The 27,134-nt window shown below is 44.7% G+C and overlaps 1 protein-coding gene across 5 annotated transcripts in view; it reads right to left on the reverse strand.

Moving 5' to 3' along the window:
* Positions 1-580: 580 nt before the first annotated feature.
* Positions 581-27,134, reverse strand: part of NFKB1 (nuclear factor kappa B subunit 1) — a 109,674-nt gene continuing 83,120 nt past the window's right edge. For 2 of the 5 annotated variants that reach the window (XM_083179016.1, XM_083179020.1), the window contains 12 exons: positions 23,201-23,281; positions 21,598-21,786; positions 19,963-20,104; positions 19,665-19,779; positions 15,370-15,571; positions 11,572-11,741; positions 9,406-9,508; positions 8,000-8,124; positions 4,368-4,434; positions 3,820-3,992; positions 2,469-2,625; positions 581-1,246 (listed from right to left, as the gene is read on the reverse strand). In XM_083179016.1, coding sequence (XP_083035142.1) covers positions 1,068-1,246; positions 2,469-2,625; positions 3,820-3,992; positions 4,368-4,434; positions 8,000-8,124; positions 9,406-9,508; positions 11,572-11,741; positions 15,370-15,571; positions 19,665-19,779; positions 19,963-20,104; positions 21,598-21,786; positions 23,201-23,281 — 1,703 coding nt within the window. In that variant the 3' untranslated portion in view covers positions 581-1,067. The remainder of the gene's footprint in view (positions 1,247-2,468; positions 2,626-3,819; positions 3,993-4,367; positions 4,435-7,999; positions 8,125-9,405; positions 9,509-11,571; positions 11,742-15,369; positions 15,572-19,664; positions 19,780-19,962; positions 20,105-21,597; positions 21,787-23,200; positions 23,282-27,134) is intronic. The other 3 variants (XM_083179017.1, XM_083179018.1, XM_083179019.1) reach the window with 3 other exon arrangements.

Raw genomic sequence — 27,134 nt, forward strand, 5'->3', positions numbered from 1 at the left:
ATCTTTTCTTTGCCATTAAGATTATTCAATTGCTTTGAGTAAATGTTTGAAGACCGTGTCATAGGCGCCGATTCTGTGGGTGCCAAAGGGCCCGAGCACCCACGGAAATTGATGAGCACCCACGGACCCGAGTCCTGGTGCTGGACCACCATATTAACTTGCTAATTTGTGGCTGCATCGCCAGACCTGCCTGAGTAGCTCAGCAGCGGCCCTCCCAGCCATGTCCCACCGCACTCCCCTTCCCTCATCGCCGGCACAGCTACTGTGGGGGCATTTATGTATTTGGCACTGTGAGGGCATTTATGTACCTGGCACCGTGAGGGGCATTAATGTACCTGGCACTGTGGGGGCATTTATTTCTGTGCTGCGTAATATAAATTTGGTATTATTTTGTGGCCACGCCCCTTCCCCATGAAGCCACTCCCCTATATTTTTGGCTTGAGCACCCACCAGCAAAAACATAAATCGGCACCTATAGACCGTGTATGTGTATATGTAATATATATAATCTCATACACACGATGAAATGGAAAGGAAATAAAAAAACTATTGACATAATGATAAAATCTGCTGACAATGATTTCTTTACAAGTTTTATTACAAAAAGCACAATAAAAAGATCTCTGAAATATATAATACTGTATTAAAACAAAGTCATGAGACAGTGGTTACAAGGGGGTAGATGACATATATGCCATGGCAGTCATTATTTGCTCTCCTAGGTCAGAGATTGCTCTACTGACAATCTGCATAGCAATCTGAAACTAATATATTATGCGCAACATCCGGTAAGGATCAACAAACGTCAAAGGAAGCAGTCCTCCAGATCAGATGGACTATAATTTCAGCGAATCCCACATAATCTTTGATTGCACCGCTTCTGCAGTAGGTTGTTGTACATGTATAACATACTGTATCTATGTTTTATATTTGATTCACACCTGTCCTCTTTCAGTGTCTCTAGCATTCCCAGTGTCCTATTTATCAGCTGTAAAATCACTGTGCAACCAGTGATTTGTCACACTCAATACTGTCCCAGTGTCCGAGCCCTTTCTTTCTTCACAACATCACTTGTTGCAGATGAGAGGGGCATCACATTCGGAAAGGAGTTCTGAGTGTCCATTACCCGATTTCTGAAATTCACAGTGTGAAAGGTTCAGCTTCCTGAAGGACGTTTCCACCCCACTGTCACACATGCTCTCCATAAACTGCTGCTTATATTCCTCCGATAGTCTTCTTTGGTGATCTAAGCACAAAACGGCATAAATTAGGCATTATTACAGGACCCTGAGGGAAGATTAATAATCTATTACACTCACCAGGAAGACATTCGCTCGTAGGTGCACTGAGAATTAAAAAATGTATAACCTTTACTATGGTTTATTAAAAGTAAAGGCCTTGTGAAATATTAGTTTTAATAAATAATAGTAAAAGTTATATTTTATGAATGTACATTTTTTCTATCCTCAGTGCACCTATAAGAGTGCTTGCCTTATTTTTGTTGGGTGTTCTAGGTAATATTTAAAGCAGTGAGTAGCATCTCTCATTTTCTGATATTAGAACTATACATATTTTTCAGATACATAGTAATATGGCGTTGAGGATTTAGGGACTACACTTGTCCATATACTGGGATCTCTTCTGCTGGTGGCATAAGACTAATAATATGTTCAAACAGCAAAATAATGACTTACTAAAAGACAGAGCATGAGACGTACTGGAATAGATGTGGTAGCAATGAAAAGTTTCCATATACAGAAAGCAAGATCTATGCTTTTTAATAAAAGCTGTTAAATAATAAAAGATAAACCTAAATTGGAAAATATTCTGGGAGCGATAAATCATCCTGTTGTACTGCTTTCAGATCATAATGCCGGGTCAGACTCGGGGTCTTTGTCACAGCTACGACCAGGGGCTGGCACTTTCACACTAAACCCAGGTTTAACCCTTCTTATAACCCGGGTTGAATGACCCAGGTTATTAGGTGCTTTCACACTGCACCTCTACATGGCAGCAACCTGGGAAGTGCCCAAGTTATATTTGTGATCTGAAAGGGGAGTTGGTAGCATTCCCATACATGGTATTTTTATGAGGCTTTATTTGACATAAAGCCACTTCTATTTAGTAATTTATCTGCTAGTGTTGTACAAGAACCTATCATTTATAATTTTGTGTTAGCAAACAAAAATAATAGCGGCAGTACATCAACCTGGAGTCTGCCCTAAGCCCATTCCCCCGAACGATGAATCAGGAACAGGACTAATGTTTCTACGCCTATGTGGGTTTGTGTTCTACAATATAGCGTTATACACTAGTTCCCAGTGAGTGTGTACTGCCAGGTATCCTAGCAGACGTTACTGCATGGAGCACTATGTAGAGTAGCTGCCACTGCATCGATGGACAACCCAAGTTTTAATGGTCACTCCAGGATCTGTGAAATGTGTTTTGTGTACACAGAAGACAATCACCTTCTGCCTGTGTGATGCAAGAGGTCTTGGCATAGTGATCAGCCACTGGGGACGTCCTAGTGAGGCATGGCTGTGACTGCTCAATGATTCCAATCGCTTCTGTGAACGACATTGTTTTCAAGGCACCAAGAAGCTCGGCTACTGTCCCTCCAGAGACCTGAAATGCCACAATAGAATATCCTACTGTTGAAGTACATAGACATGCCTCAATGTTTCCATCATACAACACATGAAGCTGCAACTTGCCCACATTTTGGACAAAACATAAAAACACAACATAAAAGTATGGGGCATAGTATGTAATGTATGATCACATCAGACATTTTTCCCACATTCAGACACTGGCGCTGGAATACTGGCATCTGGAATACACCGGGGAAGGGGGTGTTAGGTTTAGGCACTAGAGTAGGATTAGGGTTATGTACTAAGAAGGGGGGTATGGTAAAACTACAGGTGGGGTGGGGGAGATGGGTTGCTACTGGCTGAATATATTTTTGATCTGTGCACCATTCTTTGTAAACACTAGAGCATGGGTCTTCAAACTGTGGCCCTCCAGATGTTGTGAATCTACAAATCCCAGCATGCCTTGCCACAGTTTAACACTCCCTTATAGCACTCCCTTATAGCAAAACTGTGGCAAGGCATGCTGGGATTTGTAGTTTCACAACATCTGGAGGGCCACAGTTTGAAGACCCATGCACTAGAGGCTGTTGAGCATGGAATTTCCTGACAATCAGCAATTTCTGAGATATTCAAATTAACCTGTCTGGCACCAGCAATAAATATACATTTGCATTAGTGCAGATGAATCCCTCTTCATTGCTGGCAGTGGTAGCCATCCAACAGCCCAGACTGCAATCGATGGAGATGAGACAGACATCCTTCAGGAAAGGACCGGACCAATACTTATAGTGGGGCAATGAGTCCATATTTTTAGTTTATTTAAATGAGCTTCTGGTGACTTTTCCACACCTCCACACACTCAGACATGCTTCTAGTTGGTGCAGATATCTGCCTAGAACAAAGAGTAATGGTATGTCTACACGGGCCAATGTGGCAGCCGCTGATATCGACTCGATTTCAGCAGACGGACGGTCCTGGTGGGGTGCTGGCATCAGCTGGGAGGGAGGGACATGGTTCTGAGATAGTAAAAATACACTGTGCTGCACAATCTAATTTGACATTTGATGTTGATGCGATGGGCCGCAAATCAGGATCAAGGCCGGCAAAGCACGGTGCGATTTACACTATGTGCATATGCAATTTTGACTACATAGTCAAAATCGATAGTGCAAATCGCACCTTGTGGCTACAGACCAATCAGATGCAATGTATGTTTTATGGTGCTCACCTCAAAATTGTCCAATAAGGTTTTCGAAGGTGAAAGACTTAACCTAAAGGCACTGTTTAGTATACCCAGACCCAGGTTCTGTGCCAATGTGGACCAGTTCTTCTCTGTATCTTCATTTTGTAGCAATGTATAAAGTTTCTGCTTTGAATCTTCACTGAGGTTTTTCATGTCTCCTAGATAACAGAGAGTTTATTTTCATATTGCACTTTGAACCAAACATTGGTTAAATATTTCTGGTATATTGGGGTCCATGCACTAAAAATACAGTTATCATTGAGTACAAACAGCTCCTGCTTCACATGTTATCATTGTGTAGGAGGCAGCTACTGCAATTGTTACTAATAACCAGAGGAGGTTGATCAAAAGTCACCCCCTTCAGAGATATTCAGTATGTAAACCATCATCTACTTTCTTGTAGCATGCAAATCCCCACTTGACTGAAGAAACACAGCAACTCCTTGCATGTGATATGTTTAGTCCAATAGAAATTAGTAGGAAGCAGTAGCTAGGTTTTTTTGTTTTGAGAGAGAATTATATCATTGTTTTACCTTGTGGTATGGAGTCTTCAGACAACACTGGTGATGTATATGGCTTTCCGTTCAGCAATTCAAACACCTAAAACACATGAGATTAAGGCTTTTAAAAAGATAAGAATTACATTTCAAGCCTCAATAAAAATATAGAACTTCGAACAGCATCAAAATGAAGACATCACACTTGGATATCTCTTGGATGCAGAGCTGCCACTCACCATTCTCAGGTTGGGGTGCAGTGGCTTGTAACCACATGCTCAAATAAATAGAGGGCTCAACACTCCCCATACTAAACTCCCTCACCGTAATACACAAATAATCACATAAATAATGGGTTTTTAGTTTGTGAATTGATCAAAGCACTTGCAGCCAATCTCGTCTCTTAAGAACCTGGCAACTGCTCACAAATAGCTAAACTGAACATTTGCTTATTTCCTGGTTTAAAGCTCAACTGCCAAATAACAATCACCAACACAACTCCCGAAATACCACTAAGGAAGCAAAAGTCAGAGGTTTAAGATAAATGTGCTTACCTGGTGCATGAGAAAGCTATGATCACAGAATTCTAAATTACTCAAATATACATATACCGTATTTGCCGGCGTATAAGACGACTTTTTCCCCCTGAAAAACATGCCTCCAAGTGGGAGGGTCATCTTATACGCCGGGTACACTGGGATCAGGCCAGGATGCGCAGGGTTAATGGAGGGGAGCCGGGCGTGGGGATCAGCTGTATGATCCCCGCACCCACAGTACAGGTGCTGCGGGGATGGAAGCGGCGGCGAACGGATCGGTGCTTTGAATCTGGTGCCGCTGCGGCCGGCAATCCAAAGCGCCGCTCGCAGCGGTTTGAATCTCCCGCCATTCGGGAGCCAATCAGGGCTCCCGAGTCGGGAGCCAATGGCAGACGGCTGCGGCGAGCCAATCCGCGAGCCAAGCGCCGTACTCAGCCCCGCTCCTGGCGTCTGATGCCGCCGGGAGGGCGAGGAAGGAAGTCTCCCGGCTGAGGAGCAAGAGGACGCCGGAAGCCGCTGGAGGACGGCGCAGAAGACTGCGGCGGGGAGAAGAGCTCCTGTGGCTGCTGAAGAGGGCAGAAGACACTGGAATCAAGAAAGAAGATCTCTGGCGCCTTCTGCAGGAAGAGGAGAAGCGGCGCCGCCGCTGACCAGGACAGGCCAGCGGCAGAAGAAAGATGGCGGCCGGATCCGGAGTGGCCTCTCCCAACAGCAGGTAGGCGGCCCCAGGCCACCTACCCCTCCCTAGACCACCGGGTGATCAGGCACTAGGCCCGTGGGTACAGATCAGGCCCCTCCGGCCTGTGGGCATGATAGTTGGGCCCTCTCGGCCCGTGGGAATTTCATTGTTGGGCCCTCCTGGCCCTTTTTGTATTTAAAAAAGGGCCAGGAGGGCCCAACGTATTTGCCATCTTATACGCCGGCAAATACGGTGTATAAAAATGTATACACATATATACACATCGATGGCAGTTTAATAAACTATACAACCCCATAGAATTGGAGGTGGAGTATGTAGTGGCAGGCAGATAAAGGACTGATTGATTTATTAAACTTAATTTAAACAAGGCCATAAGAAAATAGAATGTTAATAGCCAATGATTTCTGACAATGGTTTAATCGGCCTATGTTACATTAATAAATAATAAAGGACTGACTTGCTGGCCATACTGGACCGCCCAGTTCCTCATTGTCTAAAACATCCCTGTAGTACATTTATGATGTGCACCAGAGAGTCTGAATATGAAGGAAAATTTCATGTTTTCCCTCTTAAATTTAGCTCACAAGTGGTGCAAGATGGGATGGTCCTTGGGCACTGCCACCGGGATACATACGATATCCCAGTGGGGGGGATACCGGTGGCCCAAAGACTGGCCTTGGTATCCTGATATACCAACTGGGGTCCGTATGTACCCTAACCGTATTCCTCTAACCCTCTATTGCAGCAGCCTAACCCTAACCACCCTCAACCCCCCCTGCAGCCTGAACATTGGCATGCACAGCAAATTTTATTAGGGGTGCACTGTCAAAGGGATGTGTCTAGCACCACCTATTGGGAGTGTCTAACACTGCCCAGTGGGTGTGTCAATCAGGCGTGTCTACAATCATCTATTTGCACTCACTACGATATAAAACTTCTCTCAGCCACACCATAATCTCCTGCCTATTTCAGTTTAAATCTTTCAAATACTCTGTGTAACAGTACATGCAAATAAAGTCAAAAACATATATGGATGACACAGGTACAGTATGTAGTGATATGACAACGGTCTACTACAAGTAACAATGAAAAACACACATAATTGATTCATGGGCGCTTCTTTTAAAGGAGTACAGTTCTAAAAAAGCAAAAGTCTTTGGTAAAAAGTATTGCTAGGGTATTCACAGCCCTACCTGCTAGTGCCTAAACCTAACCCTTGTGCCCCGCCACCTATACCTACCCCCCCTTCTAAGTGCCTTAACCTACCCTTCACTTCACTTAATTCTAATCTTTCTGCAGCCTAACCCTAAATCCCCCCACTAGTGCCTAAACCTAATCCCCCCTTCCCTGGCTGTAGTCTAGACCACCCCACATATTTACTGATCGGGAAGCCAGCTGTTGATATTCCACTTTCTGCATCCTGATCCTTTCAAAGTTCTGGTGTCGATGGCAGTCCAGATTCCAGCGCCAGTATACTGAATTTTAGCATCCTGAACACCATGATTTTGGCCGCATTCCATCCCACCCACCCTTATGTTTTTGTGGCTGAAGAGCTTGGTTTGTTTGGGATTCCACAAAATCGTTTTTTCAAAGGAATACCTCCCATCAATAACGAGGAGGAGGATGATGAGGGTGTTGGCGGTGGAGATTACATCTGCTGGTCCAAAGTGCTGGTAGCTGATACAGGACAGCTTGTTATTATTTTATAAATTATTATATTTTCATATAAATTTTAAGAAACCGCCGCAAATGATGTGACATGGAGGAGGTGCCTAGACGGTTAATGTCCCTAAAAAATGTTGTCAGGATTTGGTTAAAAATAATTCCACACACAAGAGGTGGCTTTTTGGTCTTATGTCCAGACAATAGCCTTTTTATCACGTTCCAGAACTACTGCTACTGGTAGCAATCTAACACAAACAATATCTTCAATCAACATCCCAGTTAATGTCAGATACTGTAGTACACAAATGATCCGCTCATCCTATTGCACATCCTCAATTTCTATTATGTCACATCTTTACTTGCACTGCTCATATCCACATTTGCAGAGGGTGAAGAATCGGTGAAATTAAGCTTCTTTATAAGTATAATTTCAGAAATAGGAGACTCACACATACAGATGTGTCCACACACATCCGTTAAACAGCTCTTTGAGAATTTAGAATGAAGTGGGAGTGTGAGATGAAGGGGAGGGAGGTATCAAGGGAAAGTGGGAAAGAGGTAGGGAGTGGGTGTATGGGAAAGTGTGTTAGGTAGGGTGGGGGGGATTTAAGGACAGGTTGCGGGAGCGTGGTAGTGAGGGTGGGAGGGATTGAAGGGAGTGGCAGTGTTGAAGGGAGAAAAAAGGGTAGGAGGCAGGGATGCATAATGGAGGGGGAAATGAATGTCCCACACCCCCTCTGTGTCCGAAGCAAGCACCAGTAACTAACCTCATCGCTGAGTGCCATGTCAAGCGGTTTTGTACCAGGAACAATTCCTTCATCTACATCATTTTCTTCCTCTGTCTCTTCAGAGTTGTACAGGGGTTCAAAGTTTTCAATGAAGGAGTCCGCACCTGGAAGTTTATGAAGAAACAAATGCATTTCCAATTGATAATAATCATCCGCTTTTACTGCCAGTGAGTCCCATCCAGCAATGTGTTTTGCAGCGTTTGAGGTGGCAGTTTGAATTTGAATTTCTGAATGTGCAGCACCTATGGTCAGAATACTGTACATATGTGTCATATACAAAAGGCATGTCTGAAAATTAGAACATGTATCCTGCAAAGACAGTGCAATGCTAAGATTAAAGATAAACAAATAAAGAATAGCAAGATCTATACTTAGCAGGAGAAATCTCTCGGGGCATACACACAGAGAGATATGTGCTTACTTTCTAAGTAATCTAGTCAGATTGCTTAAAAAAATAGCAAAAATTTGCTCCGGGTGTATGCTTACCTCCCAACATGACCCATGCCAGGAGGAACAAACTACTCTGCTGCTGGACTTTCCTTTTAATGTATAATTGCCATGACCTGTTTTTGAACAGGTTAAATAATAAGAAAGGTGTTTCTCCACAGGTGATGGCAATCAAAATTAAGAGGGAAGTCCAGGAGCAGAGCAATGTGTCCCTCCTGGAGAGGGTCGTGTTGGGAGGTATGTGTATGCCCCTTTAGTTAGCAAGAGATAATGAATCTCTTGGGCATACACACGGAGAGATCTGTGCTTACTTTCTAAGCAATGTAGTCAGATTACTTAGAAAATAGCACAACATCGCTCCGTGTGTTTCATAGTTACATTCATATGGATAAAGTTGATCAGTACTACTTGGTTCTAACTGTATATCATCACACATATAATGAGTGCTATTGTACTGATACTGAACAGTTCATGGATCGCACATTGGGGCCGATTCAGGACTGCTTATAGAGATCTGAATTTGGCCCCAGTCTCGATGTGCATATTCAAACTCCGAGTTACACACTCACCGGGCCATTCACTGCGGGAAGGGAGGGCCAGTGGCAGATACAGGGCCTGACCAGGGGAACGCCCAGCATTTTATGGGCTTCCCCGATGCCCACCCCACCTTCGTCCTAGCGCTCGTATATAAAAGTCAGTTCAGACTGACTTTTATTTGTGAAGGCAGGAGAAATCATTCGATGGTTGGCGACCATTAAATGATTTCCCCTGCTACCGGCTGCATGTTATGGGATGTATTCTCGTTTGTCCGGGCGGTGTTAAGCCACTTTCTATGCAGCGTGCGACTACTGCTTAGCGAGCGGTGTTGAATTAGGCCCAGTATCCTCAGCCAACAACTGGAGAGTCACAGCTTAGAATCACAGATGGTGCAGACTCACCTGCTGACTTCAGGAGAGCAGTCAGTTTTGTAGAGCCTCTTCCAGCTGCCACATGGAGGGGGGTACTGCCATCATATGTTGTACTGTCCACACAAGCATCTCCCTGTTCCAATGAAGAAAATATTAAAGAACACAATAATAACCATAATAATATTAATCATACCACAAACAGTGACATAGCTACTTTACAACGAAGTACAGGCTAACAAAAGAAGATGATGGATATGAAATGCTAAATTAAGATTGTGTCACTATCGGAACTGGTCCCTTATTTCTTAAGTCTACTCCATATAAAGCACATGGATTAGGGGCCTATAATACACCCACCTTACAGCACCAGATGGTCTGGTCCAGTGTAGAGGAGTAGCTAAAATTATTATTATTATTATTATTATTTTTGCTGAAGCCCTTCTTCCATTCCCATTGCTAAATTAGGAGGCGTGTATGTGTGGCAGAATATGGTTGGATGGTATATGCTACATTACAATGACTAGTTCTACAGTCATATGGTCGACTACTATTGGTCAACAGTCAAAAGGTCAACAGGGTCATAGGGTTAACTTGACAGTCAAAAGGTCAACATGAGTTTTTCATGTTTTTTTTGGTGTCATCATAGGTACCGCGTCCCCTCGCATGGTTTGCTCCGCTTGGCACACTATTATGTTCTCTCTACCATCTGTCAGCTCAAAATTTTGTAAAAAAACTCATGTTAACCTTTTTCATGTTGACCTTTTGACCCTGTCAACCTAGAGTCAATGGGTGACATTTAATAGGATGAGAGTTTTAGTCACTTTCCAAAATCGCCCATTATCCCACTTTTTAAAATTGCATTTTTTGCTGTGAAATCACATATTTAATGAGCTGCGTGTTCCGGGCAAAAAAGTGAGATAATGTGCTATTTTAAGTCATGAAAATGTTGCGAATATGAGGTAATGTGCGAATTTGTGTTAAAAAAGAAAGAAAAATAGCGTGAGGACCCCCCTTCTGAGCATAACCAGACCCGGGCTCGTTGAGCCGGACCTGGTTCCAAAAATACGGGGGACAAAAAGCGTAGGGGTCCCCCATATTTCTGAAACCAGCCCCGGACTCTTGGACCGGTCCTGGTTCCAAAAATACGGTGGATAAAAAAATCTAGGGGTCCCCCATATTTTGAAACCAGCACCGGGCTCCAACAGCCCACGGTGTTATGCCACAGCCGGGGGACACTTTTTACATAAGGTCCCCCGGCCATACCATGAGCACCGTGGCTGGTCAGCCTTGGACGGGGTACCTGGGGGAGTGGAGACCCCCCAATAAAGGGGTCCCCCCCAGGCTTTACCCGTCCGGGGCTGGAGCCCAGGGCTGTCACCGGCATCCCTGGCCATTGAACGCCGGCCTGATAGGGTTACTTTTCCGGCCTGAGGTCTTGGATTGGATTGAAAGTGTAAACTGCATCAGACGGAGGGCCTCATTTAGAGGCAAAAGCAAACTCCTTTAATGGACAAAATCATTTGCCCTGCAGGTGGGGAAAATGTAACATGTGCAGAGAGAGTTACATTTGGGTGGGGTGCAGGGCCGGCGCCACCACTAGGCAGCTTTAGGCATTTGCCTAGGGTGCTGGCCACTGGAGGGCGGTACTGAGCCGCCAAGGAGAGCAGGTGCCGTAGGAAGCTGCCAAGGACGGTAGCAGTACATCCCAGCAGGGTGCAGGAGTGGGGAGCAGGTGAGTGAGTGATAAAACACACCCCCCAGGTGGTCATCAGCGGCAACTCTGGGCAATCCCCGTGCGGCACGGTCATTGCGGCACCCCCGAATGACCACGTGGTGACCTTAACGTGGTGGGCAGTTACATATTTTTGGCCAAATGTACAGTATGCTAACAACCTCATAAAAGGAATATATGTTAGCAGTAATGAGTGCATAGTGCACCTGCAAAACCCCTCTGTCTTGCATGTGTTTGAAAAATGACAGGTAGGAGCTGATTGGTTGGTGATTTTTCACTCTCCATTTTATCACTTTTCAAGGCTTAGTACATCTTGCCCTTAGGGTTTTATGGATTAAACTTCTATACAAAACTGTGTAAATCCATGTAGGGTATTTGTTAATGCAATGTTTGGGAAAAAGAAACTCCATTTGCTATGTTTTCATTGATAGTGTAGTCGGTTAGCAAACTGTGCCTAGGATCACCTCAAGCAGAAGGCAGCCGGCCAGGGAAATGATGTCTTGTTCCACAGCCAGGTGTAGAGGGGTTCTCCCCGACTTCTGCTCCTGAGCGTTTACATTGGCCCTGGCTGATATCAGTAATCGGAGGCAGGACAAGCTATTTGCAATGACTGCTACATGAATTGCATGTAATCCTAATGACAGAAACAGTGTTGTTTAGGACATATATAACTTTAAAGACAATAATTATGATACAACAGTTTCCTTAGACTGCACAGTAAAGAAAGAAATTCAATGGCAAGCTACACTCACATGTATTATGATCTTAATTACAATGCTTGAACTATTTTTGTACATATACTATTCTTCCATTTCCATGCATAGGGAGAGGTATCAGCGGTAGAAAGAAATAAGTAATAATGCCAATGTATAGGTCATTGGTACGACCTCATCTAGAGTACTGTGTTCAGTTCTGGAGGCCATATCTCCAGAAGGATATAAATACATTAGAGACTGTACAAAGAAGGGCAACTAAAATGGTGCATGGCCTACATCACAAAACGCATACCTCCCAACTGTCACGAATACAGCGGGACAGTCCCGATTTTCGGTCCTGTCCCGCTGTCCCACCCGCGGCAGGCATTGTCCCGCTGCGGTGGGTGGCAGTTGGGAGACCCCCCAATCTAATAGAATAGACGCTGTGCGCATGCGCACAGCGTCTATTCTCGTATGAAAATGAGGTTGCGGCTAATTAGCATAAGCCGCACCCTCATTTGCATACGCCCCGCCGCGCGAGTGTCCCTATTTCTTCAACTCACAAGTTGGGAGGTATGCAAAACGTACCAGGAAAGACTAAAAGATCTTAATACTGTATGTATAGTTTAGAGCAGAGAAGGGAAAGGGGGGACATGATAGAAACTTTCAAATATATCAAGGGCTTTGACAAGGTACAGGTGGGAGACATCCTTCACAGGAAGAGGAGCAGCAGAACAAGAGGACATGCACTGAAACTAGAGGGAGGAAGATTCAGGGGAAATTTGAGGCAGAATGACTTCACAGAAAGAGTAGTAGATAAGTGGAATAGCCTCCCATCAGAGGTGGTATAGGCAAGTACAGTAGAGCAATTTAAACATGCTTGGGATAGGCATATTGATATCCTTAAAAATAAATAAGGATCAAATATGGTTTGAGGTAACATTTTTAAAAAGGAGCAGATTAGATGGGCCAAGTGGTTCTTATCTGCCGTCAAATTCTATGTTTCTATATTTAGGAACCAGCTATTTCCACCAATTATCACAGCCTTATTCCATTTGGCTGCACATGTAAGGGAAGATCAAGCCACTTAAATAATGTGGAAAGATAAATGTCCAATTTGGCCATACAGCAATGTGGACAGATGACCTCATTTTGTTGCCAGTCAGTAACTGTACATGCAGGTGTCCAAACAAATGGCAATTTGTGAAGAAGTAGATCTAACTCGGACTAACTGTACATTCAAATTGCAGTGCAACATTAGCAGAGACAGATTTGTAATACCTCTTTCACACCAGAAAATGCAGGGACTTAACCAAGAATACAGTCCAGGCAGGGTTCATGCAGGGTCATTGCCAGGATGGCCCTTTCACACCAGCCTATTCCCTGCATTTTCTAGTGTGAGGGGGGAGAGAAATCCCCCTCCCCCTCCATGTCACATTACCTGAAGGCAGATGCGAGGGAGCACACAGCAGCTCCATCCCCAGGCAGTGACCTGGCGGCTTCCCCCAGCGGCAGGAGGGGGTCCTCAGGCAGCAGCTCAATCCCCAGGCAATGACCTGGCGGCTTCCCCAGCAGCTGCGCTCTCTTCATGCACTGTGGCCAGCAGCAGCAAGCCGGGTGAGTACCTTTCACACTGGCCTGTATTCCGGGCTGGTCCCGGGAGCAACCCTGCTAGGTAGCAGGGCTGAAATCCCGGGATTTGGTCTCGGGACCCTTTCACACTAGTGCTACTCCCGGGTTGCTCCTGGGGCCAACCCAGGAAAATAGCGGTATAAGTTGAGAGACCATGCTTTCTCTAGAAGGAGATGTGTCACTCCTTTAACCCTTTGAGTGCCAAGGCAACTTTCAAAATAGGTGTAAAAATTGCCAAGCAAACCTTTTTATTCATCATAATGACCTGTAATGTTTATCTTATATAGGAAATAGAAAATGTTGTGTAAAAAAAGCTATTTGAATTTATATAACAAATGTGACCAACGCTGGCATTTTAAGCTTATATTTTGCTCTCACAAAAATGTTAGGACTCAAAGGGTTAATGGCGAGATTCACTAAACTAAAAATGCCGTAAAAACCCAATTTTCGGGGTTTTTACCGCATTTTGATATGCAGCAAAGCCCCACCGCCGGGGCTTCGCTGCGAGGGGTTACGCCAGTTCTAGATGGCGTAACCCCATGGAAGTCTATGGGCTTCCCTTCGCGTCCCCCGCCGCCCCGTGCGCCCCCCCCCGCGCCGATTCGCGAGGCACCCCCCTTACCTGTGTCCGGGCAGCCTCCTGCCCGGACCAGTGGTCTCCTCCCTGCACAGCTTCCGAGTGCAGGGAGGAGGAAACGGAGCCCTCACACAGCCGTGTGAGGGTTCAGGGAGGGAGGGGGGACCCGCAGCACATGGCCGGTCTTCGCTTTGGAGTTAATAATCGCATATGTTACTGCATATGCGATTATTAACTCTGCGAATGCCGGCGATGTGCTGCGGGGGTTATTAGAGAATCCCGCCCTAAGAGAGATAAATTGGAGTGGTTGTGGATAACATCCAATTAGCTTCTACCTTTCATTTTCCAGCCCAGTATATAAAACTAGTATAAGGGACCAGCATATTTGCCAGGTCACCTCAGTGTCTGCGCCCTTACTACCGCCCTGCCGCCTTTCTGGTTAGCCACACCCTCTTTAACAAGCCCCACCCTACTCAATTGCAGTTTAACTCATAACTCCCCATACTCCCAACTCCCTATAGCGACTCAGCATCCCTTGCTACTCCTCCCGCTCTCCCATACTTTCTCAGGAAGCCAGCCTCCTCTCTTATGTGTGTTTCATCTCCCTCTTATGCTGTGTATACATGGGGGCGACTTCAGCATATATCGCTGCCAATATGGTCGCTGAGCGACCATATTGCCAGCGATTGGAGTGCGCACCGGCAATAAATCGCCAGGTGCGCGCTCCCGTTTTTAGCCCCCTTATGATCGCTGGTCGCAGGAGCTTACTCCTGCAACCAGCTGATTCCCTCTGCAGCTCCCCTGGCAGAGGTTCCCTTTCATCAGTGACCATCTCTGGTCGCTGATGAAAAGGAGACAGGGAGCAATACAGATGGGGCAGGCCTCTTCTTTGCTGGCGAATCGCCAGAACGTCAGCGCTGGCGATCCGCCAGCAGCCTGCCTCACCATCTGACTGAGACGGCGGGGCGACAGGAACCCTGTCCGTCTCCGCTTCAGGGAGACGGACAGGGTTAGGAAGGGGGGTGCGGGCAGGCGGCGGGGACCCCGGGTCACCGCCGACAAGCCGGCGGTGACCCGGGGGAAGCGCTGGAAGCGCCGTCGGAAGGGGACGCGCGTGCCTCTCGTGCGCGCGTGTCCCCTTCTCGCTATAGAGATGGCGCTGGCGGGGGATTGCGGCTGGCATCGCCATCACCATCCCCTGCAAAGATGGGACCTGCCCCATCTGTATATTGCTAGCAATATATTGCTGAGCAATATATCACCCCTGTGTATACACAGCTTTAGTGTTAGTTGTTGAGAAGGTATTTAATTTACATTAATGACTATAATGTGATCAGTATTAAAATATAGCTGCTCACCATCATTGTTTGGAAGATTTATAATCTCATGTATCTGTGGGTGATTAAGCAGAATGCGGAGGGTGGCTGCATCTCCTTCTTTGCATGCGAGGTGCAGAACAGAATTCCCATTGCGATCTAACAATATCGGATTGCCGCCTGCTTTTAGAATATCTTCCACAACACCAGATTGACGAGTGATGACAGCCAGATGCAATGGAGTCTGCACAATTTCAGAGACATTATTAGCATAAACATTACGATGTAAAATATGATCATTGATTAATATACACAACATCTATTTTCGTATTCCCATGACCACCTTCATTTCTGAGGGGTATGTCATGATGCACAATACATAGAAAGGGTCCCATGGATTGCTTGATAAGGGAGGGAACCCTCTCAGAGAGGGAGATATAACTGAAGGAAAAGAGGTTAGTTGAGCTTTGCATTTTATAGTTAAGATTTTTTTTAACTCCATAATATTAAATTAGTAAAAAAAACTTGGAAGATACATTATGCAGTTTCTAATTTACCTTGGAATCAGGAGTTAATGCATTTGTAATGGAATATTACATTTCAAATATATTGTACATTCAAGGGTGGTTCAGGAAGTAAGGTAACAAGTAATATTCTCTCATTCGAATTTCCCTCGAATTTCCCTCCAGGCAAGAGCAGGTAGACCACTGCTTTACCTCACAGCCATAAACTGCGCCTCATGTCACTCATCCTGTCCGAAAATCAGGTTTGGGTTAGGTGCAATGCCTTTAATAATGGTAGGATAGTCATTAATAAGGAGCAGTGATGCTGTGCACCACACCTTTTTGCAGGATGTTATTAAGCTGGGTACACATATGTACAATTTCCTTTTTCTTGCGACCGTTCGATCGACCGAATACACGTTCGGCCGTCCAAAACATACGACCGTTCTGCGCGTACACATATGTACAATTTTACTTGCGACGTCCGATGTACTCCCGTCCAAACAATCGCAAGAAGAAGTATATGAGAGACCCTGTAACCCTTTGCCTGCTGTTTTAACTAATGTCTGTTTAATGCCTCACTGCTCAACACTTTAGACGCATCACTTTAAGACATTAATCAATGTTGAAGTTTTAATAGAGTGGGCTGGAAGCTCTTTTCAGGGCACCATAAAACACTATTAAAACTTCAACATTGATTAATGTCTTAAAGTGATGCGTCTAAAGTGTTGAGCAGTGAGACATTAAACACACATTAGTTAAAACAGCAGGCAAAGGGTTACAGGGTCTCTCATAATGCAGCATACCACCGTGCTTTGTCAAACTGTCAAGCATATCGATCGAAGGTGCGTACACACTTCACTTTTGTTCCGATATGGAGCCGTCCTGTCGGATGAAATATTAAGCAGCAAAGAACCTTCGACCGACCGACCGTGGACGGCCAAGAGCGTTTTTGGCCGTTTATCGGTCGCACAGCAGCAATTGGGACAGCGTACACACCTATACAATCGAACGGCCGTTTGCCCCCAGATTGGAAGAACGGCCCGACGATTGTATATATGTGTACCCAGCTTTACTGTACACCTCAACAAGTTGGCAATGAATTATAACTGCTGATGTGCCTGCAATGGCCTGACAGGAAACAAGAACAGAGACATTACACACGTGGTAGGTCTTGTTACCTCACTTATTGAAACACCCTCATAGCATATTCTGTCAGAAATGTTCCCTTGTCTACTTAGCCTCTTACCTTTCCCCCATCTGTTTACCAATGAAATTATTGAATGCAAACTGAGGATGGGGTCAGATTCAAAAGGCATGAGGTGGCGATGTCCAGACAACTGAAACGATAGTCAGGGACACATATTGGGGGTTATTCTGGTTGATTCGCTCAGATGCGAATTTGCATCCTTACGAATCAACCAAACCCCACCTTGCGAATGGTAGTACGCTGGCCAACCATTCGCAAGGTGCATATGTTCCCACTGGCTGTGAATAGATGTTTTACATAAAGGGAACTCCCACATCATTTGATGGTCGCGACCATCGAATGATGTGGAACGTGCATGCAGATATGTGTGCACATTCTGAGGGGAGTGGGCGGGCGGCTGACATCCGGTGATGTCAGCTGCCCGCACCCGCGTCATTGGACCATTACCATGAGAACGCCCATGAAATACTGGGCGTTCCCATATGCTAATGGTCTGCACCGCCACCCCCCTCCCCAGCAGCCGCAAGGTTGGGTGCGTGCACCGGGCAAACACTGTTCGCCATGGCCGCACGCACAGAAATGTGCAAAGACAAAACATCGGCCGTGTGCGAATGGACCTGAATAAGGTCCATTGTTCTATCCTCATGTGTTTACAGAACATGATGGCAGTGTGTTATATCCCAGATTCTCTGCAATGTTTGCGGAGGGATTGGAAGTAGCATTATTTTTAAATGCAAAACCAAACATGTTTCTGCTTAAAAACCTGCATTTTAAATTCCATAGCAAAAATCTGATGTTTTTTTTTTTTTTACCAATGGCTGTTGGTTACATTGTTGCAATGTCTTATTGATCACAGGATGTTAACGTTTAATGTGGATGTGCAATGCATTCCATGTTACAAAAAATACTTTTATATTTCACTAACGGCATGCATCAGTGGGCTCCCAGCTATGAATGTTTAAAAGTAGCAATCATTTGAAAAGCAATCAAATCACATGAAGTTATCAGACACAAAAGATTACGAATTTTAGAAGAAATGATGCAAGAAATTAAGCTAGACAGATAAATGCAAATCTGTTTACTAGTACCAATCCATTCACAGATCTAGCTACTGATGCAAACATGTCACATGTAGCAGGGCCGGACTGGGACCAGAAATCGGCCATGGCATTTTGAGCACACAGGCTCACCTGCAGGAGGCGGGACCCTTGTGTGGCGAAGTCGGCGAAAAAGGGGATTGGGCCTCATGAAGAGGGGGCGGGGCATCAGAAAAAGGAGGCATTACACATTATGGAACACACTGTGATGCCCATTATACATTATGGAACACACTGTTATGCCCATTACACATTATGACACACACTGTAACGCCCATTAAAGAATAAGGCACAAATTCTTTATGCTCATTACACATTATTCTGGGCCACGGCCAGTGCAGGTTGCAGCAGTCACAGGCAGTACTAGTAGACATAAGTCAGAGGTTCGTAGGGTAGGGTAGGGGTAGGAATAAGGACTAGTAGTCAGTCATGGACAAAAAACAAGCAGGACACTTACTAGTATTGGCTTGCTCTGTGGGCGGCACTGGCACTGCAGGACGGATCTGACTACAGTCACCACGTGGCTTGCTCTGCCCGGCCCTCTACTTGAATAGCACCACCACCCCGCCCTGGTGGTCTGCTGCAGATTCTCCCGCCAGCATGACTGATTGATGACAGTGACTCACGTGGTGGGGCCGCCCTTCAGCTCCCCCTCAGGACTGTCCCTGGATCAACACACTAATGCTGGGCAGGGAGGCGGGCGCACAGTGATGGGTGGCCAGGCTGCAGGCAGCTCAGTGGGCTCAGAAGCGGCCATGCAATAAGCAAATGACGCGGCGAGGCGCACAGTGATGGACAAGGAGGCAGTGGCCAGATGACGTCATTACGCTGCGGTGACATTTCTGCACAAAATCTGCCCACAAGGCCATCGGCCAGTCCGGCCCTGACATGTAGTCAGTCACATGTAGTACCAAGATATCAACAGATCTAGCCAGCGATGCAAACATGTCGCATGTAGTCAGTGATGTGTAGTATCTAGCTAGCCACAGGTCTAGACAGTGATGCAAACACATTGCATGTGGGCAGTCATATGTAGAACCAAGCTATCTGCAGAACTAGCCAGTGATGAAAAAGTGTTGCATGTGGGCAGTCACATGTAGTACCAAGCTAGCCACAGATCTAGTCAGTGATACAAACATGTCACGTGCAGTACCAGGCTAGCCTCAGATTCATCCAGTGATGCAAACATGTTCCATGTGTGTAGTACCAAGCTAGCTGCAGATCTAGCTAGTGATGCAAACATGTTACATGCGGTCAGTCACGTGTACTTGTACTGCAGGTATTTACAAATACAGAGGGGTAAATGTAATAGGATGAGAGAATCAGAAAGTGATAGATTTGGTAAGAAATCTCCAATTTTTTTCAATCATTTACACTGCAAAACCACTTTCTGAATCTCTCAGCCTATTAAATTTCACCACAAGTATCTTTCATACTATCTATGTTATCATACATCCTTTTTAAAATATAAAATGAGTTTGCTGTAAGAATAATTGTGTGTTCTGCTGCCTTGAAATAGCAACATACCTGATAAAGATCATTTCGTACGTTGACAATATCCTCACATACGACCCCAGAGGTAATTTCTAGGAAGATCCTAACTAGTTTGGCATGAAGGTGGATAATAGACAGATGAAGAACACTGGAATCAAAACAAACAATAAATATTATCTAATTTAGTAATTACACAAAATGCCAGCTACAAACAGAGCGGATAACAACCAGGGTAACAAATGTTTCATTTTAGGACAATAATTTACACTATAAATTATTAAACAGAATTTGTAGTTAAAGAAAATTCTGTAGCTAAAATTGTAATTCTTACTTGTCCCCGTTCTCATCCTGAGCTGCAGCTAGATGGCGCTGTACTGACAGCAACATTCTGACATCTCCTGTCACTGCATAGTCAAACAGGGAAGCAGCATGTTGCTTCGCAAGTTGCAAGGAATTCCCCAGGAAATAACAACCTGTACAAAAATGAAAGTGTCGTAGTCATAACTGTCGGATGAAGATAGCAAACAATGTTCTAATATACTGGGTTACAGCTTCTCACAGACAATGCAGTGATTTAATTTCCATTTCATTCTCTGGGTCATTTACAGACTTTGGGGTAAATTTACTAAGATGGGAGTTATATTTCAGATGGGATGTTGCTATGGGCAGTCATTGCCGTCAATATCTTTTATGTTAGTGAGTTCAAACTGTGGAACCAAATATTCATTTTCTTTGTAATAATATAAGGCAATCCAATAATAAGGTGTATGCAAAGTTATTGGCAGTCTAACGGGGCATACACACGTGGATATTTTGCCGAGTGATCTGAGCAATGCTAGAACGCTCAGATCTCTCAGCAAGATCACTTAGCACTGCACAGTGTTAGCACTGGCCCTGACCAGTGATCTAACTAGATTTATCTGACATCACAACTACATTACATGGCTACACACTAACATCACAGCTACATTACATAGCACAGTTACTAACTGACATCACAGTAACATTATATGGTTACACGCTCACATCACAGCTACATTAAATAGCTACACACTGATATCACAATTACATTACACAGCAGGGCTACACACTGACATCACAACTACATTACAGGGCTACACACTGACATCACAACTACATTACATGGCAACACTGACATCACAGCTACATTACACAGCACAGCTACTAACTGAAATCACAGTTACATTACATGGTTACACACTCACATCACAGCTACATTAAATAGCTACACACTGACATCACAACTACATTACATGTCTTCACACTGAAATCACAGCTACATTACATAGCACAGTTACCAGATGACATCAGAGCTACATTACATGGTTATACACTGAAAATCACAGCTACATTAAATATCCACACACTAATATCACAACTACATTACACAGCAGGGCTACACACTGATATCACAGCTACATTACACAGCAAAGCTACACACTGACATCACAACTATATTACACAGCAGGGCTACACATTGACAACACAACTATATTACACAGCAGGACTCCACACTAACATCACAACTATATTATATGGATACACTCTGATATCACAGCTACATCACACAGCACAGCTACTGACATCACAGCTATATTACATGCTTACACACTGACATCACATCTACATTACATTACATGGCTACACACTGACATCACAGCTATATTACACACTGATATCACACCTGTACAATACAGGGCTACCTACTGGCATCATACCTATATGACCTATATAACCCACTTTACACAACAGTGCTACACACCAACATCACCCCTACATTACACAGGAGGGCCACACTCTCTCAACTACCTTAATTATACACAGATGAGAATATTTGGCTGTATTCAAATAATTCCAATTGCATTATCAAGAATCACGGAAGTTTTGCAAATGAAAAACAGACAACAGCCAGACATAATTTTAAGTTACTGAAAGTGATAATCACCAAAGGTTTTTCTCTGTTTACATTTACCAGGTGATTTGCATGTCTCCACTTCCTCCTTCACAAGGTCTCGCTGTGTGTCATTCTCTGTGCCGGAGGCCTCCACACACTCACCACCAGTTTCACTCTGTATATGCTGGGAGCATACAGTGTCAGTGCATTCCTGGTCTTCCCCACAATGAGGCTGTGAAGCTGCAGGCAAACAAATGATTTGTATGTACTACAAATAAGGTTATGGCTTGCCTCTATTAATTTTTTTTTAAAGAATTTACATATTTAAAATGTTATTATATTAAATTGTATGATTCAGAGTAGATAGTGGCAAGGCCTTACAAAATGTATACAACTTAAGCCCCCTATACATCTGGAAGACATTTTGCCGTTTCCCTGATGTACTGGCCATGCCGGTTGACAGCCATTGATGATGAGCAAAACACTGGGGAATCAGGGAAATTAACCATGTTAAAAATCCACGATTTGAGATCATTTTTTGGTCGGGATCGGAAAAGTTTAAAACATGAACTGGCCATCGGGGTATTGTCAAATAGTGACAATATGTTGCTGATGTATGGGGGCCATTACTGTGTTATTAATGTAATATGAAACAAATACAAAAAATTTAAACCCTGCAACAATCAAAATTCCAAACATGGGTGCTTTTTAGCACCCGCAATATATACGATTTCCCCTAAACTCCCCCGGCAGCTCTATGGGAGTCCTTTTATGTGTTGTAAATTACATGCGATTTATTGCATGTAAAAAGAGGCACATTAAGGGGGTTATTCTAGTCCATTCTTTCTGACAAAATCCTTCTTAGATGGACAAAACCATGTGCACTGCAGGTGGGGCAGATGTAACTTGTGCAGAGAGAATTAGATTTGGGTGGGGTTTTTCTTCAAAGTGAGATCTATATTGAAGTGTAAAATAAAGCAGTCAGTATTTTCCCTGCACAGAAACAAAATAACTCACCCAAATCTAATTCTCTCTGCACATGTTACATCTGCCCCCCTGCAGTGCACATGGTTTTGTCCATCTAAGAAGGATTTTGTCAGAAAGAATGAACTAGAATAAACCCCTAAGTGAGGACAAATCCCGGGGTGCTGTCAGGGGAGTTCACATGAAATCGTGTCCGACTTGCCCTTCAGACTAGGGCCTTTACAAACAGGAAGTCAAGGGCCATTGAAAATAGTTTTCCCTATACAACAATGGCCTTTTCATACATCTTCTGTTCTGCAAACCTCATAATTATATTTGTACATTACTATAGGCTTATTATACCTAATCATGTGCAATTCATAACTAAATAAAACAAGCTTGCTGTTACCATGGGAAACGATTATTTCTCAACAGAATTATGTTTTTCTCTAAATTTGGCAAAATATATGGGTGCCGGATTCAATGCCCAACAGTTCGAATTCCAACTTAGAGGGGCTATTATCCCTTATGGGGGTACATGACCCCCATACAGGCAGAATTACACCTGTGGTGAGCGCTGTAAGCCACTGAGAATCTGGGCTGTCGGGGCACTATACCACACCCACATATATATAATGTAAGCTATTCCTGATGGGGAGTTTTAGCGCAGTACATTAAGTGCATATCATACCTGTGTTGGAGTTCATTGTGCCACCATGAAAATTCAGTCCTACCAAACTATTAGTATAGTTGAACGTAGTATATCCATAACCTGCAAATAAGAGAGTGACATTGGTGAAACGGTTGAGTATCTCTAGAGTATTTCCTTGTATAACGTATTATGCATTTAGTCTTTGCCATGACTACAGCCATAAAGGCGGATATTGCTTCTGGGATTTTAGTGTGAAACTATTATAGGTAGACTTCATTAAAGACTTTAATGACGCCTGCTATATAAATACTTTTTTGTTTTTCATTTAAAGCCAATTACACTGAATAAACTGATTAGGCTACGTTAGGCTATTATTGAGCACAGGGGTTTAAAGCATGATTTCCTACTGTCCTATAATGTCTGTGAACCTACTTAATATTGAGGAGTCCTCCACATCTCCCAGAAGAGCAAGTGACCAGCCTATGCACCACTACCACAGCAAAGTGGGCACTACTTGGTGAAGTAATTTAATATTTAACATAGAATGGTTTAGGATGAAGGTTAGGTTGTCATATAGTATATGCATAATATAAGTACTTTTATATTACAGTACTTTATGTCGCGCTAGACATGTTACACATCCTCTCGTACTTTCACCTTACTTCCTGCATTTGTCCAATTAGATTTTCTTTTTGTTTCCCTGAGTGAGAACTATACAAAAGGCTGTATTTTCCGTTTGGAGGTTGTTTAAATGACATTTGCACTACATAAATTCTGTCATCACACTGAGGCATGTCACAGCTTGTAGAGCAACTTAGTTCTCTAGGTCCTAACATATATAAAAATATTTTCCTGCAGCGGAAGATGCGAGTCGCTGCTGATGGGTATTCCTAATGTGCATTCTTCAGTTCAGCAGCACAAGCTGCGGCATGCAGGAGGCAGTAACATATAACAGCCAGGTAACCTCAACTATTCATCTGTACAGTTTTAAATATTCATTTCCTCCCATTTATATTCCTTCCAGCAGCACGGTCTCCTCAGCAGTATGTATAACATTTATTTCATATCACTACTGTATGCTATTGGGAACTCCACTGGTAACACTATGTAACTCTCTCCCTGATGCTTCCTGCTCAAGTTCATTCCCCACCTTACACCATGACATGTCACCCTCACACATATTTTACAATACTCATACTCACATAAATACAGATGCACTGGTCCAGGCTTTTTCACACCTTGCCCCCAACCCAGGCAGGACACTCCCCCCCCCCCCCTCCTCAAAATCATTTCAAGCTCTTTCACATATCTGTATAATGGGACCGATTCAGACCCATTCGTCTGCATGTGTAGACGCCCTGTGTGAACACCCTTGGCGAGTATCACACTTGCCGAGGCATTTGCACGGGCAGGGGAGGGCGGGGGTGGCAGCAGGAGAATGGGCATCCGCATGAAAACTCTGGGCATTCCCCTGGGAGCGCAGGCGTGGTGATGGGGCAGGTGGCTAACGTCAGATGACATCAGCGCCTGAACCCGTATTCGGAGGTCAGCAGCGGAAATAAATCAGTTTAGACTGACTTTTATTTTTGAAGGGGAGAGAAATTATTTGACGGTTGGCAACCACTGAATGATTTCTCTCCCCTTCGGCTGTATGTGAGGGGATATGTTCTTGCACACACGTGGGTGGCGGGAAGGGCGCTCGGCTGGGTGGTACTGACCTGTTCGCTAGGCTTTGAGAATATGCAGCCTAGAAAGCAGGACTGAATCAGTCTGAATGTACAGCCAATCAGTTCCTAGCTGCCATGTTACAGATTGTGTTTAATAATCACAGGAGCTGGTTGGTTGGTACTTTACCCTTGCACACTATGCGATCGAAGCCAGTATGCGATTGAAGCATACTATGTGATTGCGGTGCATACACGCTTGCCGCTGCCAGGGAAGGAGGAATGGGGGGGAGGTGGCGTACAACTGCAGGTGTAGGTCAGTGCGGCTATAGAGAGGTTAGCATAGCCCACTGAACTTCTCTGCAGATGGAGAAGCAGTCTCAGTGCCCCAACCACTTCTCTCACATAATAACTGTTCATACATCTCTCCTGGATGTCCCTGCTGAATTTGGCACTGTGACCATTCGGTACTTATGTAGTATCTGGGCTGCCGATTTTTTGATTGTATGCCTTAACTTAAGGCATACAATCAGTGCGATGCGATGCGATATCGCATCGCATCGCATGGGACCATATCGCATGGGATGCGATGATCCGATTTTTCCATAGGATTCTATGTTAAAATGGACTGAGTCCATTTTAACATGGAATTCAATGGGAAAAAGGGGTCCTTTTCATACCCCTACTATCCAAGTGGGCATGGAGTTGGATATAAACCTGTGGCGAGCGTAGCAAGCCACCGAGCCCGAAGCGTGACGAGCGAAGCGAGCCCCGCGAGGGGACGGTATTCTGTGTCCCCTCGCGGGGCTCGCTACGCTCGCCACGCTTTGGGCTCGGTGGCTCGCTACGCTCGCCACAGGTTTATATCCAACTCCATGCCCACTTGGATAGTAGGGGTATGAAAAGGACCCCTTTTTCCCATTGAATTCCATGTTAAAATGGACTCAGTCCATTTTAACATTGAATCCTATGGAAAAATCGGGTCCATCGCATTGCATCGCATCGCATGCGATATGGTCGTATGCGATGCGATGCGATGGACCCGGTTTCAAAATCGGCAGCCCAGATACTACATAAGTACCGACCATTCTCTCCTCATACAAACACTACGATTCTGGTTCTCATCCTACCACCTATAGTAATTCTCAAATGGGGGCAGATGTATTAAGCCTGGTGAAGTGATAACATTTCCAATGATAATGCTCAAACCAGCCAGCTCCGAAATGTAATTTGAGTTGATTGGCTGGTCAGGGGCGAATTTAGGGATCAGGCCACCCCTAGGCGCATCCTGATACACCCCCCCCTATTTTCACATAATCATTGTTATGGCTGAACTTTGATTTTATATACAACCATTGCGTTGTGTGATTATTTCTGACTCTTTGAACGCCGACCGAGTGCCGCACCTGCCACCTGTTTGTTACTACCATTGTGAAGGCACTGGCCGCAAGATATAGCTTATTGTCTGGAGTGCCTAGCCCACATCTTCTATATATATATATATATATATATATATATATATATATATATATATATATATATATATATATATATATATATAATCAAACTTCAGCCACAGCGGTACGCACCTTTTTTTTTAATTTCTGTAGTGCAGTGAACTCGTCTCGAGAGGGAGGGAGGGCGGGAGCCTGGAGCTGAGGCACACAGTCACACACACAGTATGACGCCCACCCTGCATGCCCATTGACACAGCAGCCAATAGCGGCAGGGGGGGCAGTGGCTCAGCTGAGCTCAGCATCAGCACGCTGAGCTAGCTGAACTTCCAGACCAGACGGTGACGCCGCCACCGATGATGACACCAGCAGCGCTGCTCATCATTTGCTAATGCCCGCTCCGCCTGGCCATGCTGCTGCACTGCTTGCCATCTGATCTCAATGTTGCCCGCTGCCGCCCATACATTGTGCCGCCCCTAGGCCCATGCCTCACGGGCCTAGTGGAAAATACGGCCCTGTGGCTGGTACGTTATCACTGGCCACTTTATCACTTCTCCAGGCTAAATAAAGCTTCCCCACAGTCCTCAGGACGCCACACAGTTCACGTTATCAAGGTCATCCAGCAGCAGCACTATTTATCCCCATATGCCACATTTTAAAAATCATCACATAGGGCGGAATGTATTAGAATACATCGCCGCCCTTCGCGATGCTACCGCATATGTACTAACATATGCGACTGGCATCGCGGTGCGGTGACGGAGGCCCCCGCGATACCTGTACTATGGTGTGCAGGGGGTCTCTGTCACCTTCCTGCCACCTCCCGCTCCCCTCACACCGGGGACAGCTAAGCAG

This window comes from Crinia signifera, chromosome 1 (assembly GCF_055691185.1).
Source record: "Crinia signifera chromosome 1, ASM5569118v1, whole genome shotgun sequence".
Lineage (NCBI taxonomy): Eukaryota > Metazoa > Chordata > Amphibia > Anura > Myobatrachidae > Crinia > Crinia signifera.